Below are 18031 nucleotides of genomic sequence, written 5' to 3'. Positions count from 1 at the left end.
AGCCCCAGAAGCATCAGCTCCTAAAAGAGTACCTTTCTCCTGGCTCCTAACCTACAGTATTATGACAGACAGGTTCAGGACTCCAGAAGCTGCCTCCGAGGTGGTACCCGGCCCAACTGCTCCCACTCACAGTGCCCTGCCCGGAAACCCAATGCTGGCGGCGGGCTGCTGCTTCTGGGCCCGGTGTGTGGCAGGAAGCAGAGCAAGTTTAAACTTTAGAAGGAAGGTCCGTTTTTCCCTAGCGGCGCAGAGAGCGCCAAGCAAGAAGCATGATGTTTTCCTTGGGACTAACTACATGAAGAATCTCAAACAAAAACTATTTTCTCAGTAACTGAGAAGAAAGTGGGGGCTGGGATGGGGATTAGGGCCTCAAGGGGAATTCTGCTCTGTTCTGGAGGATATTATTATCATTATTTTTTGTTGTTTTGTAAATTTGTTTTGTTTTGTTTGAGACTGAGTCTCACTGTGTCACTCTGGCTAGCCTGGAATTCACTGTGTAGACCAGGATAGCCTTGAACTCAGAGATTCCCCCCGACCTTGCTTCTCAAGTGCTAGGATTAGAGGACTAGTTTTTATTGCTATTATCGTTGTTCTTTTATAATTTATTCACTGTATTTCTAAGACCAAAGGGACTTGGACTGGCAGTGAAGGTCGAATTACTTTATTCTCACCAAGTGCCTGCTGCGTTGGGAAATGAGCCACACTCAGGTTTCAGAAGGACCTTACATGCTGTGTAGGTATGCCCGTTTGGACCTTTCTGCTTCCTGTCATCTCCAGTAGCCTCAGAGGAAGTGCTTCTTGTGTTCACTGGGGGCAGTCACTTTTGCTTGGCAGTCCCCCCCTAACAAATACCCATCTCATGTCATCTGTAGGTACGGCTTGCCATATCTTCCATTCTATATGTTGAGGGCTCAGGCCCTCCTGGGCTTCATGTAAAGTCCTGGGGCTTGACCCTGTGCCCTTAGACTTGTAACCCCAGATCTTCAGGAAGCCAAAACAAGCTCAAGACCCGCCTGAGCTGCAGAGTTTTTGAAGGGCCAGCCTGAGTAACTTCACAAGGCCTTGCCTCAAAACAAAACACAGGGCCAGTGAGATGGCTCAGCGGGCAAAGAGGCTTGCTGCCTGAGTCTGATGCCCAAAACCCACAGTAGAAGGGAAGAACCAACTCCCAAAAGTTGTCCCCTGGCCATTACTTACTACCTACTCCCCAACCCCAAACACCACGTGCACGCACGCATGCACGCACGCATGCACACATAATAATAGTAATAATAATAAAAATCAAAGTAAAAGGAGGGCTACAGAGGTAACTCGGTGGCAGAGCACATGTGTGGTGTGCGCATGGCCCTGCATTCATTCCCCAGTGTCATAAATAAACAGACAAGTCAAGGACAGGAGCTGGGAATAACATTAAGCGTCTCATGATTCAGAAAACGAACATTTATCTGGGGTTTTCTCGCTTTCTCCCATAAGAGACAACTACCCAGTTTGCCAGACCCATCCTGTGAGAGAGACCCACAGTCTTGAGTAATCTTTGTCATCATCCTAACACAACCAAAAGTCACCGGGGTGAGAACCTCACCTGAAGAATCACCTCAACCAACTCGGCCAGTGAGCATGTCGGTGAGAACTTTCTTGCTTGCTAACTGTAGATCAGTTAGGAAGGCCTGGCCAGCTGAGGGCAGTCAGGCTGCATTGAAAAAGATAGCCGAGCCAGATGTAATGATGCATGCCTTTCATGCCTGCACTCAGGGAGCAGAGACAGGCGGGTCTCTGAGTCTGAAGCCAGCGTGATCTTTAGAGCGAGTTCCAAGACAACCAGGCTACATAGAGAAACCCTATTTTTGAAAAACCAAAATAAATAAATAAATAAATAAATAAATACAGCTGTCTGAGCATGATCCCGGCATGAAGCCAGCAAACACCATTTTTCCATGGTTTTTGCTCAAATTCCTACCCTGATTTCCCTCCGTGATAGAATGTTCCCTGAAGTATAAGCTAAATCAATGTTTTCCTTTTCAAGTTGCTTTTGATCATGGTGCTTATCATAGCAACAGCAACAACAATAAAACCCCAAACTAAGATGCTCTCCCAAGCTGGAATGTCTGTGTTTCCTGCAGAAAATATTGCCATCCCAATCTGATATAGTCAAGACTGGGGGAGAAATCGAGGGACCTCTTGTTCTTTCTATTCTGAAAGGTATATTAAACTGAAGAACTACAGTCGGTGTAAGAGGCCGTGGGCTCGCTGCCTGGAAATGTCGCTCCTGAGGTTGAGGTTCCCCTGAAGCATCGCAACTCAGTATCTGGGAGAGAGGAACTTTGGACTTTTGCCCAAGACTACAAAAGAGCAAAGACTTGCTTGCATTTCCTTCTTTGGTCTGGGTTTATCCTCTGCGGCTCTGTTGGTAGACCTTCCAGTGGGGGCGTACCAATCTGTTCTGTGGAATGTTCCTAGGACGAGCCAAGGAAAGGAAAACAGAAACCACCATCATCTTTCTCTCAGTATCTAAACGCACTGTGTCAAGAGACTGATATTCAGTGTGTCATCCAAACTCACACAGGTATGGGTGCCCTGCTTATCCATGCAGTATACACAACTTAGGGATGTAGGCAAAGTTGGATGGAGGTAGGGGAAGTCAAACAGGTCTTTCCTTCTCTCCCATTTTCTTCAGGACCTCACACGTTTGCTTATATCAACCTCCTTGCATACTGCTGACCATGCAGGCTTGGTCTTTGGGAGCCCATTAGCAGAAAAAGAATGCCTTGAAAGAGTAGAGTTAAAGATAATGTTGGCTTACAAGCCCCTCAAAAAAAAATGTGAGCTTTGTGTTGAAATCAGACAGTCCAGAAAGCATTGTCAATACTTGGGGTAGCACCTATACCTAAATTTCCTTGGGACAGAGGTACTGGTCCTTGGTGATACTAGTCCTATATAAGTGGGCCCAGACTGGCTCTATTCAGCCCACACCTATAGATGACATCAGATGATCAGAGACAATAGCAGTCTTAGCTGGAGCTGGGTGCTCCAGAGGAGGCTTGTCACACACAGGTGAGGGTAGGGAGATGATGAATTCAGTGTCAAGAGACTTGAAGCACATGGGGGTGTCTAGTGGGCAGTTGTACACACAGCCGAAGGACTGGGATTGCAGATAGAGGTTTGGGGTTTTCAGTCTAGAGAGAATTTGGGAAGATGAACAGCTCAAGACTCCAAGGGACACTGCTACTTGAGAGTGGCCAAGAGCCCACAATGGAAACTGAGAAGGAACAATCAAAGACCGAGGGCCAGCACACATGGCATGGAGGTCAAGGGAAGGTTTCAGAGAAGAGGAAATGGTGACGTGCACAAGGTCCTTGTCTTGATGTGTTAGAGGAGACCTGTGAGGCTTGGAGACACCAGGGAAAGAAACCGAGTGGCAAAATCAAGAAAGGTAATGGTTGGTCTGGCCCAGTGACCCATGTCTTTAATCCCAGCACTCAGCAGGCAGGGGCAGGCAGATCTTTGTGAGTTCAAGACCAGCCTGGTCTATACAGTCTGTTCCCCAAAAGGTTAAGATCACCTTAAACATCTCTTAAGCATAACTGTGTACATTCCTTCATGACTGAACCCCTTAGGATTTCTTCACCATTCCCAGAGACCCCCGAACATGCGATTCATCCACTTTGAGCATTCTGCAGTGAATCCTCAAATCACAGTGATGTCACAAGATGGTTCTGGCGGCAAAGCCTGTTTCTCAGTTCTGACCGTATCGTCCAGACGTGCATCACTTGTCATGCTACTCAGGGGACAGCAGAGTCATTTAGAGCTGAAGTGGACCCCGCAGAAAAGAAAAGCTCCCGAGAACAGTCACAGCCACTGTGCTTTTAAAGAGCCAGTTTTAGGGCTGGGAATGTAGCTCCCCATTGGTAGAGTGTTCTCTTAATACACAGGAAGCCCTGAGTTCAATCCCTGGCATTGCATAAAACCAGGCATGCTGGCACATGCCTATGATCTGATCATTCAGGCGTTGGAAGCAAGAGTGTTATATTTCTGAGGCAGCTTAAAGAGATAGGAGTCAGGGAAGAAACCAGTATGACCTCATCAATCTGACCTTCAGAAGATGGAACTGTTTATTTCAAGCAGCAGGGGAAAGGCACAGTGGGAAAGGCAAGTCTGCCAAAAGGGGAGTGAATACCTGAAGTTTATAGAGGGTGTAATGGGAAGTTAATACAGCTTCAGAGACCTATGTACCAGTCCCTAGGTTCTCCCTCCCGGGGTTGTTTATCCAGACAAGGCCTTTTTATCTTTAGACACTGCCTTGCTCTGGCTACTAGGAAGCAGGTGATAGCGGGTAACTGAGTTTGGCAATGGGCAATGAGGGAAAAACACAAGGTCTTGGGCAGGGTGTGGCAGAGTTTGTTCAAGGTCTGCTAACAAGGAGGATCAGAAGTTCAAGACTGGATATATATATATATATATATATATATATATATATATACACACACACACATATATGAACCTGAGTTTGAACCCTGGGATCCATATGGTAGAAATAAAGGATGCATTGCAGCAAGGTGTCATCTGCCCCCCCCCCCGCGACATACACACACATGAGCTGTGACACACAGCTAAGGCTGGCCCTGAACTCCTGATCAGCATGCCTCCACCTCCCAAGGGCTGGGATTACTCATTCAAAGAAGTGCGTGTTCTTGGGAATATGTAATGTTTACTGTAGGGCATTCCTGGTGAGTCACTTTGGGCCACTGGGAATATGATTATGACAACTGACACATGTAGGTGATATTTAAGGTTCTTCTTGTGGCTGGGGACATGACTCGGGGGTAAAGCGCTTGTCACACAAGCCCAAGGGACCTGAATTCTGATCTCTAGGACCCATGTGATGAAGTCAAGCACGGTGGCCAGCACTGGGGAGGGGAAGGGAGAGGCAGTAGTTCCTCAGAGCTCACTGCAGCCAGTGTAGCTAAATGAATGAGCTCCAGGTTCCGTGAGAGGCTACTTCCCCAAAATAAGGTGGAAGTCGACAGAGGAAAACACCTAACACTGACCTCTGGCCTCCACATGAATGCTGCCCCCCCATACATGCACATGTACCTGCCTGTACACTGCATACACACATGAACACACACTCATGGTTCTTCTTGGCTCTGGCACTATTCTACTGTAATAGAAACTGTGATCGGACAAATCAAGGCAGGTGGGAGAATTAGGTTAGGGCCCAGCGTTTCTGACTGAAATTCATCAGTCTGTATCTGTGTTTCCCAAGGAAGAGTCCTGGACTCTTTCGGGATTTACGAGGGCTTACTGAGTTTGTTAGAGCTCTTAATCCATGGTCTGTTGCTATATCAAAATACCTGAGTCTGCATGCTTTATAAGGAAAAAAGGTTTATCTAGCTCATAGCTCTGAATATCCAAGAACATGGCACTGTCAATGTTGGAGTATCAGGAGATTAGGCCTGACAGCGGCAGCCTCTCATCTTTTAGGGACGTCTACTCATGTAAATCTGGATCCTTAGTTTTGCCACAGAAAAGAGCTCCAGGAGAAGCCAGTATGAAGCAGAAATTGAAGGGTGTCAAAAAATAATTTAAAACAGAATTTAAAATTTAACAGGTTAATAGAAGGAAGGTCTGCCAGAGAAGCCCGCAAAACACACCCAGCAAGGTACACTCAACGTGTACTGTGACATCTTTACGATGACCATATATGCTGTTTTTGGTGGCTTCTGCAGTTGCTAAGGAACCAGGATAACAGCATAGGATGGGTCTGGTGCACTAGGTCACAGGGTCACAAGGTTACAGAGTCACAGGGAAGGCAAATGCTTTTGCTATGAGCTAAGGGTTAGTCTTATTTGTGATTCCCTGCAAACATCTGGGAGAAGGGGAAGGCTGTAGACACCGGAAGGACCACAGTCTCCAGCCTCAAGGATGATTCCCTGCTGCTTTAACACGAAGTTTCACAGCAGCAACGACTGTTGTCTCTGTGTCAGCAACCGTTGCAAACGTTCAGGACGCCGGTTCTTAGCTGGTCAGAGCTGCAGCCTAGAATGCAAGGCGAGGGGCTCCCTCCTATCCTACTCGCCATCTCTGAGATTGTCAGTCAGCCTTCTTATGTCAGCACCAGCGTGGCTCCCTACGAGAGCCTCACAGCAGTAGGAGCTTCTGTATATGAGAGAGAGGTCACACGAGAGGCAAGAGAAGGGCAGAGAGGAGTCTAGGCTAGGCTTTTTTTGAGGCAGGATTTCACTATGTAGCTCCGGTTATCCTAGGACTTACAATGTAGACCAGGCTTCTTGTTCTTAATTCCTGGCTGGCTTTAACACGTGGGGGCAATCGCAGGTCCTCGGTTCTGACCTTGTCCCGGGAAGCCACGGGCTCCGGAAGGCGCCAAAAACCAGAGCCGCGGCCTCAGGTGAAGATACCGGGAGGAAAGGTCCCCGAGCAGACGGCACCAATCTTGTTCTTAATTTCTGGGTGGCTTTCTTGTCTGCGGGTTAGAGGGTAAAGACGTTACGCGAGGAAGAAGACACAAACACTCAGCGGTCCCACGTCGGTGCACTTTTAGTGGGGGAGGGGTAACAACAAACAGGAAAAGGTGTGCAGACACGGGAGGAGAGGCGGGAAAGAGGGGGGAGCTCTTGGCGGCTCTCACTTTTTAACGGGGAATGCAAAGGCTTCTGGGAATATGTCCGTATCCAGGAGAACGCTGGGAACTGTAGTTCCGCAAAGGAACAACAGAAGTTGCTCCCTGTCCGGTGGGGATTTTTCTCTGCACTGTTTTTAGATATTAACAAATGGAAGATGTGATAAAAAAAAAAAAAAGATTTTTCTCCACACAATGAGATCAAGCATGGGAAAGTATTTGTTAATGAATAAAATAGATAAAGATAGGGCTCATTTAAAAACCAGAGCACCTGGGGATGAAGCTTAGTGGTAGACCCCTCACCCAGCACGTGCCTGGCCCTGGGCCTGGTCCCCAGAGCCACACAATACACGAGTCAGCACTGTGAGGAATACGAAGTAGCCGCAGAGACGCAGTCTCATGGATGTGCTCCAGAACCAACTGCCGTGCCATCTTGTGGGTGGGCCCAAAGCCATGGAGTTGGGCTAGAGACCGCTCTGTGGTTAAACAGCACTTGTTCTTGCAGAGTACCCGGGTTCAATTCCTAACACCCATGTGGTGGCTCACCATTGTCTGTAACTCCAGTTCCAGAGGAGCCAAGGCCTCTTTGGATATCTTTGGGCAGCAAGCAGGCACATGGCGCACGCGCGCGCGCGCGCGCGCACACACACACACACACACACACACACACACACACACACACAGGGAAAGCAATCATACACATAAAATCAGTAAATCTAAAAATTTTTAAGTTGTTCCTGAATGGTTTTTAATAAGCAGAAACTGTGTATAACTAACAATGGCCTCCTCTACCTGCTGTTGGTAAAATAGTCCCTCCACATTTAGCCCACCAGCCGACCAATGGGGAGTAGCCGCTTGTAGCCTAACTGGCTGTAACCAGTTTTCATAATCCTTACATTTTCACAGCTTCTCAGTTCCCAGAGTATTTTCAAATAACATCATCAGAGGGCACCTACCCGTCAGATAGAAAGGGTACTTCACGTTGCCCTTTCACGGAGGAGAGGATGTCAAGGATTGTGTGCAGAAAGTGGGGACCCAACACTGATGGCTGAAGGACTGGGGTGAGCCAAGGACTCAAGGACCCAACTTTCCACCCAAGCATTAAAGGAGTTCATCATAGAGAAAAACAATAAACCAAGTAAAGGCAATTTGCTTTCTGCAGCTCTTTGCAAAAGAAAAAGAAAAAGAACAAAACAGGGCCTCTCTGTGTGGCCCATATTGGCTTTGAACTACTGATCCTCCTCTTGGGTTAGCCTCCCCATGGCCGGGATCACAGGTGACTGTGGCCAGCAGCAGTCTGCTCTTTTTGATCACCATGAGCATGTTACTATAGATGGTATCACGGATAAAGTATTTCTCTCCCATAAACACAAAAAGCTGGCTTTTTCTATTCTCTAATATAGAACACACATAGAGAAACACAGACACACAGAGAGAAAACGACATACAGACACACCCCTCAGAAATGGTAGGCAATACTCTACTACTAAGCTCCACCCCTAATCCACATAAAGGTCAGACATGGCCATGTGCATCTGTATGCCAGTGTCGCCTGGGAGCAGGCTAAGGAAACAGAAGCTTGGCATTCATTGGCCAGCGTGTCTAGACAATTGGTAAGTTCTGGGCTCAGTGGCAGAACTTGACTCCCCAAGGTGGAGAGCAATAGAGGGAACACAACTTGAACACCTACACACGAACACACACACGTGAAGTTCTAAAAGGACAAGGTGGTCTCATTTCTGGACACACGGAGATTTCTCTTAGGATTTTGCAAATCATCTTACATTCTAAGTCCCTGTCCTGGCTATGACATCAATAATTCATCCCAGAATCTTGCAGAATTAAGCTTTCCCAAGAGAAACAGCTCCTGCCACATGCTCTCAGCCAACTGAACAGAATTTTCCAAGAATCTTCTCAAAAAACTGCCCCCAGTCGCTCATTCAGCAAAACGTACTCGATTTCTCCTCTCAGAGGTGAGTCACTGTTGCCGGTAGAGCCAGAGACTCAGATCCCTCCCTTGATAGGTGGGGGTTGTGGACCCCGGGGACCAGCTGACAGAAATTACTGTAATATCGAGGAGCTTGTCACACCCTTGTCCTATAGGCTCTAGTTAAAAACATCCAGCGTTCTCCCATCCTGAAAAGGGCAGTTTCTTGTTTTAAAATCATAGAGATTAGTTCAGTGTTGCAGAGTCCCAAGCCACAAATGGAAGAGCAAGTCAGGCCTCCATGCTGCCCTGAGACCTGGAACTTCAGGGCGAAAACTGGGACAATCCCATGCGCACCAGGAGAACTGGTCACCCATCTAGTTGCTCAGACTTCCCAGTCATTATCAAATACCCCCCATTGTTAACATCACCTAACATCTCAACATGTAGGTCAAGAGCCCCTCTGGGTCACACATAAGACACCTGCCTATCAGATATTTACACTATGATTCATAACAGTAGCCAAGTTACAATTACGCAGCAGCGATGAAATAATTCTGTTTGGGGGTCACCACAACATGAGGAACTGTACTAAAGGATCTCAGCATTAGAAAGGTTGAGAACCACTGACCTAGAATCCTGGCTTGGGGCTTGAGGACCTCTAATTGTCTACAGAGCCAACACAGAGGAAGGCTTCCCCAAGAGCCTGGGATGACCTCGTGACAGGTCTCAGCAGCAGGACTGTGGACATACCCTTTCATCATCCCCACCACTGACTCTGATAAACAGTGTTTTGCAGTAACCCCGCTCACCACTCATTCAATGCCAGTAGCATGGCCCCGCCCAGGTATGACAGCCAAGAGTGTCCAGGCAATGCAAGTGTCAGCTGGGTGAGGGACAATAGTGGGAAAGCAACCCTGGTTGAAGTCTGCTGTCTCTGGCCCTCTAGGACTACAACACACAAATCAAGGCAGGTTAAAAGGCATCCGGAAGCCAGGTGTGGTAGCCCACAGCTTTAATCCCAGCATTCAGGAGGCAGAGAGATATGGATCTCTGGGAATTTGAGGTAGCCTGGCCAACATAGCAAGTTCCAAGTTCCAGGACAACTAGAGCTACATAGAGAGATCCTGTCTCGAGCAAAACAAAACAAAAACAAAAGACACGTTGGCTTCACATCAGGTACAGCCACCTTGCTCAGGCACAGGCAAGCCAACGGCCACTTTGTACCCTTCTTAGGTTTAGCTTGGCCTTTGAGGTCCTTCTGAGTAGTTACTCCCTAGCCCTACCTCTACCTGTGGGTACAAAAACCATTTCTGACCCTAAGAGATGCCATAGACATGAGGTGGGGAAACAAAGAAATCTGTGGAATACAACACAGGTATAAACAAGGCACATTGCATAAAGAGGCATCTTGCAATAAGAAAAACCTGTTTTCATTTCATAACACAGATTTTTGCTGAGGTCAAGCTGCTCAAGACTGGAAAGCAATTGGATTGATTCTCTATAGTGCAGGTTCTTTGGACACTCCAGTGCACTCTCGGACTTCTGGTGACCCCCAGAGGCAGTGTGTTCTCACGGGACTTTTGACTCAGACCTCTGATGACTCCCAGAGGTGACATGTTCTCATGGTGACTTTTGATTTTAACTTCTGATGACTCCCAGAGGCGGCATGTTCTCACGGGGACTTTTGACTCTGGGTTCAGCCACCCGCTGGATCTCTCCCTTGTTCACAGTACACTGATCACTCCCCACTCATTTCTGCACTGTGCTGAGCAAGCTATGGACATGGGTCCCCTTTCTCCCATATACCCCACAAGATGTTTGTGTGGACTGGCTTTCCTGCAGGCTGTGGTGGGGGATATCTTCTATAGCTCCAAAGTTTTGAGCCAAGTGTGGTGACACACACCTGTCATCTTAGAACTCAGGAGGCTGAAGAGGGATTGCTGTGAGTTCAAGGTCAATCTGGGCTATGCAGAAAGACCCTGTCCCTGGATGAGGAGATGACTCAGTTATAAACTGCTAGCCATTCAATCACGAAGGGCCTTAGTTTGAACTGTACACACCTGACCTCCTAGGGTTCCCGTGGAAGGTGGGGATCATAAAGTCAGCCAGCAGCACACACCCGTGGAAGGTGGGAAGCAGAGACAAGAGAATCCTCAGAAACCTCAGGTCAGCTAGCCCGGTACACAAAAGCAATCTCAGAGCACATGCGGACAACCACACTCATGCACATCACACACACACACAAAAGAAAAAAAAACATTGTCTAAAAAAGAAAAATGTTTAACTCTGTTTCCCGTCAAAACTCTCCTCTCTCCCCAGCTCCCTTGACCTCATCCCCAATTCGATGATCTTATTATGCCAAAGCACTTCATGACCCTCTTTTCTTGACCTCAGACCTACTTTTACCTTTCAAAGCCTGGCTAACAAGCCATCACACACTAGATCATCCAAACTAAGTCATTAAGAGTGGCAGTGGTCTAATAACTCCACAGGGCTGACGGGAAGCCAGCTAGATTACATGACTTGCCTTCCACCTTGCTGCAGCCTAGAGCCGTCTGTTCCATGTTTGCCAGTTCAACACAGGGAGGGCATGGAGGCTTAGATGTCCCTGCTTCCTGCATTCTCCCCTCTGTAATCTGATCTGTAGGTGGAACAGAATCAGTAAACACTGTGCGCCCCATACCCTCCTTAGAAGACAGGGCAGTCTCCTTCATCGCTGGTTTTGTTGTTAAAATGTTTTGTTGTTAAATTCAAGATTATCCAGCCTTGGCGTGAAGGGGTTACAAACTGCAGCACCATGCCCACCTGGGCATTGGTTTTAAATTAGAGTTTTTCTGCTTTATTCTTTGATGTGGGACAATGGTCTTGTACTCTGTAAAGATTTGTTACTTGTGCTGGTTTAATAAAATGCTGATTGGCCAGTAGCTAGACAGGAAGTATAGGTGGGGCAACCAGAGCAGGAGAATTCTGGGAAGAGGAAAGGCTCAGTGTACAGTTGTTACCCAGATGCAGAGGAAGCAAGAGGAGAATGCCTCGCTGATAAAAGGTACCAAGCCACGTGGCTAACACAGACAAGAATTATGGGTTAATGCAAGATGTAAAAGTTAGTTAATAAGAAGTCTGAGCTAATAGGCCAGCCAGTTTATAATCAATGTAAGCCTCTGTGTGTTTCTTTGGGGCTGAACGGCTGTGGGACTGGATGGGACAGAAACCTCTGTCAACAATTCTTCTTCCATTTGTTACTTCCCAGCATTATTTGGTGATAGGTCTAATTTAATCTCTCTCTGCCCATTAAGAGCTCTCATGAATAGGACATGCTGCAGAGAACTCTATAGGAAGAGAAGCTGGCTGCTTTACTACTGCAACAGGCTGGGATGGTGTCAGGTGGAGGGGACCAGGGGTTACTGCCTAAGAAAGTCCGTACAAATGAGGGGAATGTCTTATTCAGAGAGGTGAGAGCCACAGGAGCATGTAGAGTGATACAACTGAGGCATTGTGCCCTGGCCTGTGCTGCCCATGTACCACCCATGGCCTGTGCCATTCATGGCTTGTGCCACCCCCAGCCTGTGCCACCCATGGCCTGTGACACCCATGACCTGTACCTGTCCATAGCCTGTACTTTGGGAAACACTGCTTAGGCTATTGACTCACATGTTTGATGCCTGTGCTGCCCATGACCTGTGACCTCCATGGCCTATACGTGTCCATAACATGTACTTTGGGAAACACTGCTTAGACTACTGACTCACAGACTCAGGTGCTGAGTCAGTGAGAATCTTCAGAAATCTCTGGAAGGACCAATGGTGCTGAATACATCCAGACGATAATCTTCTTGGCTTCATGCATAGAGGAATGTAATTCTAAGCGACCCCCTTTCCCTGGCCTAGAGGCTGGGTCCTTAGCTGAAATCAAACAGACCACCAAGAAGTCCCAACACTGACATCTGGGTCTCTGCTTTCTACATCCTTGTTGTAGCCACTCATTATCCCTACCTGGCCCCGTGACCAGGCCAAATCAAGGGAGCTGGCATGGTGGGTGCCCAGCACCAGGCGGCACAGGGCTGGGGAGGAGTATTCCTATGAGTTGGTCCTAGGGAGCACATAAGTTTGTCCTCCAACAAGGGATGCTCTTGGAGAAGTCAATGGCCACTCTGACTTTTTAAACCCTTGAGTGGCTTCCCCAAATCCCTCTTCTTAGTCCTGAGGGCTGAGGGTTGCGGGCAAGGCTCTCTCCTTCCAGGGATTCCTGCAGCTCAGTGACTGATTCCAGCACACACCTCCACCTCCACCTCCTGTCCAGTCTACTCAGCTGCCTCAAGTGAGACACGCAAACCCTTCTACTCTTGCGGGTTTAACTTCTGTCCATCCCAGCATGTGGACATCAGCCCCATTCTCCCTCCCTTCCTAACCCTCTGATCTATGTTCAACACAGCACCCAGAACAGTTACTTCAAAATTTAAGGCAGGGCCTGCTCTAAACTCTCCAAAGTCCCCTCCAATAGTCAAAACCCTTGCATGATGCCTTCCACAGATTGCTCTGTGCTCTATAACCTCTATACAGCCTTGCTTTTCTTTGACCAGGTCAAGTCTACCTCTGTCTCAGGGCCTTTGCACTTTCAGCTCCTACTGCCCAAATCACATCCCCATCATCCTCTGGTCCCACATTCAGTCTCTTTGGGTCAAGAGTCAGTGAAGTCTTCCATGGCCACTGGATACCAAATACCCAAGCACTCCCCCAGAGCCTTCTCTGTCTGAGGCATGCTCCCATTGGACGTCTAGGGTAGTCTTTTGTTTGTTCATTCTAAAAACTCTATGACAAGGATGGCTTTCAGGCTCACTGCTATACTCCCATAACCAAGAAAATGAAAACACTTAATACAAGTTTTGAATTGCAAGGTTCCAGGCAACAAACAACTGCTCATGGGAGCTGACCCTGGTCATGACTGATGACATTGGCCCACCTCTTGGTATGAATGCCTTCTCCTGCTCCTTTCTCAGGGGTTCTGCAAGTCCCTCAATAAAAGGCGGTTCCCTTGTTCCTGCACCCCTCCCCACTTCCAGGCATCCAGCATCTTGTCCAGGAAGTCTGTTGAGCAGATTCACAGGCCTGGGTAGCTCATGAATGAACTCCCAGGTGCTGTCAGTTCTTGACAGGATGAATTAGTTGGGCTCTGAGTCACAGAAGCCCCCAACCTTCATGCGCACACCCTCAACTCTTGCCTCGGGAGAGCGAGAGTGAGAGGGGCCCTATTTACTGGAGGATTAATTTATGCCAGACATAATCATTGCCTCATTTAATCTTCAAAAATAGACATGAGATAGGAATGGGGAATCTCTGTCAGCCAATGATCCTTAAGAGGTGGGACCAGGTTAGGGTGTGACCTTTTGGGTACCCGGAGAAAAACGCCGGGCAGCCCAGGGTTTTCTCTCTCTGTGTGGTTACTGTGCTACACAGCTGAACTTGGACTTCTCATTCCTGTTTTGTGAGTTTGCCCCTTATAATAAAGAAAAGTATAATTGGCTTATCTTGGAGTTTGCCTGGTATTCTTCAACCCTTGTTATTTCAACAAGATAGGAAAAAGGAACCCACCCCACTTACAGTAAATAAGTCAGATTTGAGGAATCCAATGTACTCACTGTCATAGAGTGTATCTGTGTCTCTCCAACTCCATGCTATGCTCTGACCATTCACTCCAAAGCACTACCATCCTCGCCAGTGGTGGCCAGATGTGACAGATTATCCAGAAACAAGACCACCATGATAGTACAGATGTTCAGAGGTACTGCCAAGGAGCCTGACAGAAGTCAGGGCCCCTGAAGGTTCAGGTGCAGCTAGGAATGAGTGGCAGGTGAGGATGCTCATCAAGAGAAGAAAGAGAAAATCATTCATACCACGAAAGAGCTTTCTTTCTCACTGGATAAAGGCGTCTAACCATCCCCTTTCAGCCACTATCTGACTCTAGGTTCTCAGAAGGAATCACACAACCTGAGTCTGCACAGAGGGGGAACTCAGAGGTGGGCATGGCCCGAGAAAGATTCTCAAGCCAGGATTTGAGTTCATGTGGTTTCAATTTCTAACCTAACACTTGCTTACCTTGTGCTTAAACCTTTCATGCTTCTTCCCCATAAAATAGAGGTGTGACCCCACTCTGTACACAGACAGCACCCATGCATCCTGTGTGACCCCACTCTGTACACAGACAGCACCCATGCATCCTGTGTGACCCCACTCTGCACACAGACAGCACCCATCCGTCCTGTGTGACCCCACTCTGCACACAGACAGCACCCATGCATCCTGTGTGACCCCACTCTGCACACAGACAGCACCCACTGTCCTGTGTGACCTCACTCTGCACACAGACAGCACCCATCTGTCCTGGGATAGAGTGACATATACCCTCCAAGGTTCATACTTTGAAGGGTGGCCCTCATGTGGTAGTAATATTACAAGATCATGGGGTCATGACAGCCCAGACCTTATCAATGGCTTAATCCACCAAGTGTTCATGGCTGAATGAACAGCTAGGAGGTGGGGCTTAGTTAATGGAAGTAGGTTCTTGGACTCGTGTCTTTGAGGGGCATACCTTGTTCAAGATACCCGTGCTGGCTTTCTCTCTGCTTCCCGAACACTATGAGGTGAGCATTTTCCTTCTGCCATGATGTTTCTGCCTTGTTATGGCCTAAAAGTGATGGAACCAAACAGCGGTTGACAAAATAACCCACGCCCCCCAAACTGTTTTCCTCAGATATCTGTCACAGTGACTAGAACTGGACTAACATCCCCAGTGAGAAGGCTACTCAGACACTTGAAGGCAAGACAACTGCAGGAAATATCAAATGCTAAGGAAATCCAGTCTGTGACTGCAAACTCCAGAGACTACAGCTTCTTTGGGTTCCAAAGCCAGATGATTTCAAAGTTCTCAAGCTGTGTCTGGTCCCTGGGAGGCCGGAGGGTTCTTCCAGAGGGTGGACTAAGTCAAAGCATTACCATCTGGGTACCAAGATGCCTACCTCACACTTTCACCAACAACATAGTGGCGTTTTCAAAGGTTCCATTGAGTAGTTCTCAGGAGACTGTGCAGGAGCGGATCTGAGAACCCAGTGCTCTTCTGTCAATCATATTACTCTATCAAGATTATTCTAGTATTATTCTATCAATAGTACAATTTTCAAGAATAGCATATAAGAATATAGTTGTTTTTGTTTTTGTTTTTCGAGACAGGGTTTCTCTGTGGTTTTGGAGCCTGTCCTGGAACTAGCTCTTGTAGACCAGGCTGGTCTCGAACTCACAGAGATCCGCCTGCCTCTGCCTCCCAAGTACTGGGATTAAAGGCGTGCGCCACCACCGCCTGGCTAAGAATATAAGTTTTCTTACTAAAAATTTTATCTTTTGAAAAAATAGTTTTCATAAAACATATTAAGATGTAATGTTTTAATGCTATTTTTAAAATAGGCTAAATACTTAGGTTTTGTTTTTATTTTAAACACACTCAATGTAAGTAGAAATAGCCTGCAAAACAATAGCTCTTGGGTTTCCTAATGATTTTTAAGAGTGTACGGGGGTCCAGAGACCAAAGAGCTTGAGAACCACTGACTTAATGGTTCACGGCATTTCTTCACATTTGCCAAGTGTGAGGCCGTTTGAGGAAATCTGGGCAAAGATGGAAAGAAATAGAAACCTGGAGCTTGCCTGGCATTGTAGCCGCAGCATAGACACGGTCTGCCACAGGGAGGAAGGGCGGGGAACCGTGTGGGAAAATAAGGCCCTGATGGGGAGGAGCCTAGAGAAGAAGCCCAAGTCCTTTGCTGGCATGGGCTGTTCACTACTACCTGTCGAGATTGAGGGCCGGGCTCCAAAATTCTTCCTGGCTAGCTGCTGGTGCCTGGAACGCCAATAGGAATGTTTTATCCCTGTAATGATTAATCTTGATTGTCAACTTGACTAGATTGAGAAGCACCTATGAGATTGGTGAAGTGTGCCTCAGAGTATGTCTGTGAGAGCACTTTCAGAGAAGACTAAGTGAGGAGGGATTCCTCCCCGTGGGAGTGGAGGGCCTCCCCTTGTATGCTGAGAACCTGCCTGGAGGAAAGCTAGGCCTGCAGACATTCTCTCTCTGCTTCCTGACTGCAGTGATGAGAGAGACTCTGCTCCCCCATGCCCATCCTGCCATGATGAACTGACACTTCTGGAACTATGGGTTGAAATAAATCCATCTTCCCTGAACTCGTTTGTGTCAGGCAATTGGTCACAGAAATAAAAAAAAGAAAGAAGAAAGTTGTGGTAGTTTGAATGTAATTGGCCCCCCATACACCTTCTCTGCTCCCTCTGAAGTAAATACCCGCACCATTTCTGGGACTTGAATGTCTTTCTGGTTGTCACCACAAAAGGTCACTTCTCCAGATAGATTTCCTGTGTCCCCTTGAGGTTTGCCATGTTAGTTATCAACTGAGGTTGCCTTTGGGATGGATCACTTTGGGATTTTCAGTTTGCGTGGTAGTTTATTTCCAAACAGTCAGCAATTGCCTTAATGTGTGGTGTTTAAGAACATCTGGCTTTAAATTTGGAGCATGGGGACCATGGGAGACGGTTGAAGGGGAGGGGAGAGGCAGGGAGGGGAGCAGAGAAAAATGTATAGCTCAATAAAAGCAATTTAAAAAATAAAAAACTTAGTACTTGAAAATATAATAACCAGAATGAAATGTTCACCAAAAAACCCCCAAAAACAAAACAAAACAAAAGAAAAAATAACAAAATAAAACATCTGGCTGTCAGACCCGTGAACTCCTGCAAAAGTCCACCAGTGACCCTGTAAGACCAGCACCTGGGCCACAGGGGGCTCAGCAGGGGCAGGGGTTGTGTTTGCACAAATAATGTTCTCTACTGACTCTGAATGTATTCTTTATTTGATTATTTTAATTTTTATGGAAACAAACTCTCGTGTTTCCCAGGCTAGCCTCAAGTCAGTACGTAGCTGAGGCTAGCCTTAAATTTCTGATAAGTCTGTGTCTATCATGTGTGGGAATTACAGACCCGCACTACCATGCCCAGCTTCCCTTAACTGACTTTCAAGCCTGTTCCTTGTTTCTTTCAGAAACCAGGCACATCTCCTGTAAGTGCCAAAAAACTGTACGCCTATCTCACAGCCTCATTTGCTCCTCATCTGGAGGTGCCTCGTCTGACTCCAGAAGCATCTGCACGGTTATCTCCATTTGCAGCTGAGGTGGCCAAGAGATAAGAGTTGCTTAAGGTCGGAGTTAGCAAACAAAACCCGGTGTTTCCACACAGTTCTTGGTCTCGGTCTCCAAGCTGACCATCCACTTTCTACAAAAAAACTGTATTCTTGGCATTTTTGTTTCTCTGGTAACTTCATAGGTAAGTGGCTTATAATCTTATTACAAAATTTTCTGGTAAATGACAATGTGATGCTTTATTCAACAAAATCCACTTATTATGATGATTTTC

The 18031-nt window shown here is 47.2% G+C and overlaps 1 protein-coding gene across 1 annotated transcript in view; it reads left to right on the top strand.

Annotated features, from left to right (window-relative positions):
* The window catches only part of LOC101987949 (cathepsin E-like), a 54855-nt gene that overhangs the window by 676 nt on the left and 36148 nt on the right, over positions 1-18031 (top strand). The window contains exon 2 of the mRNA XM_013346705.1: positions 58-183. Within this exon, the coding sequence (XP_013202159.1) occupies positions 58-183 (126 nt within the window). The remainder of the gene's footprint in view (positions 1-57; positions 184-18031) is intronic.

The sequence above is a fragment of the Microtus ochrogaster genome, chromosome 6, assembly GCF_000317375.1.
Source record: "Microtus ochrogaster isolate Prairie Vole_2 chromosome 6, MicOch1.0, whole genome shotgun sequence".
In the NCBI taxonomy this organism is placed as follows: domain Eukaryota; kingdom Metazoa; phylum Chordata; class Mammalia; order Rodentia; family Cricetidae; genus Microtus; species Microtus ochrogaster.
This window is presented reverse-complemented; position numbering and strand designations above follow the sequence as displayed.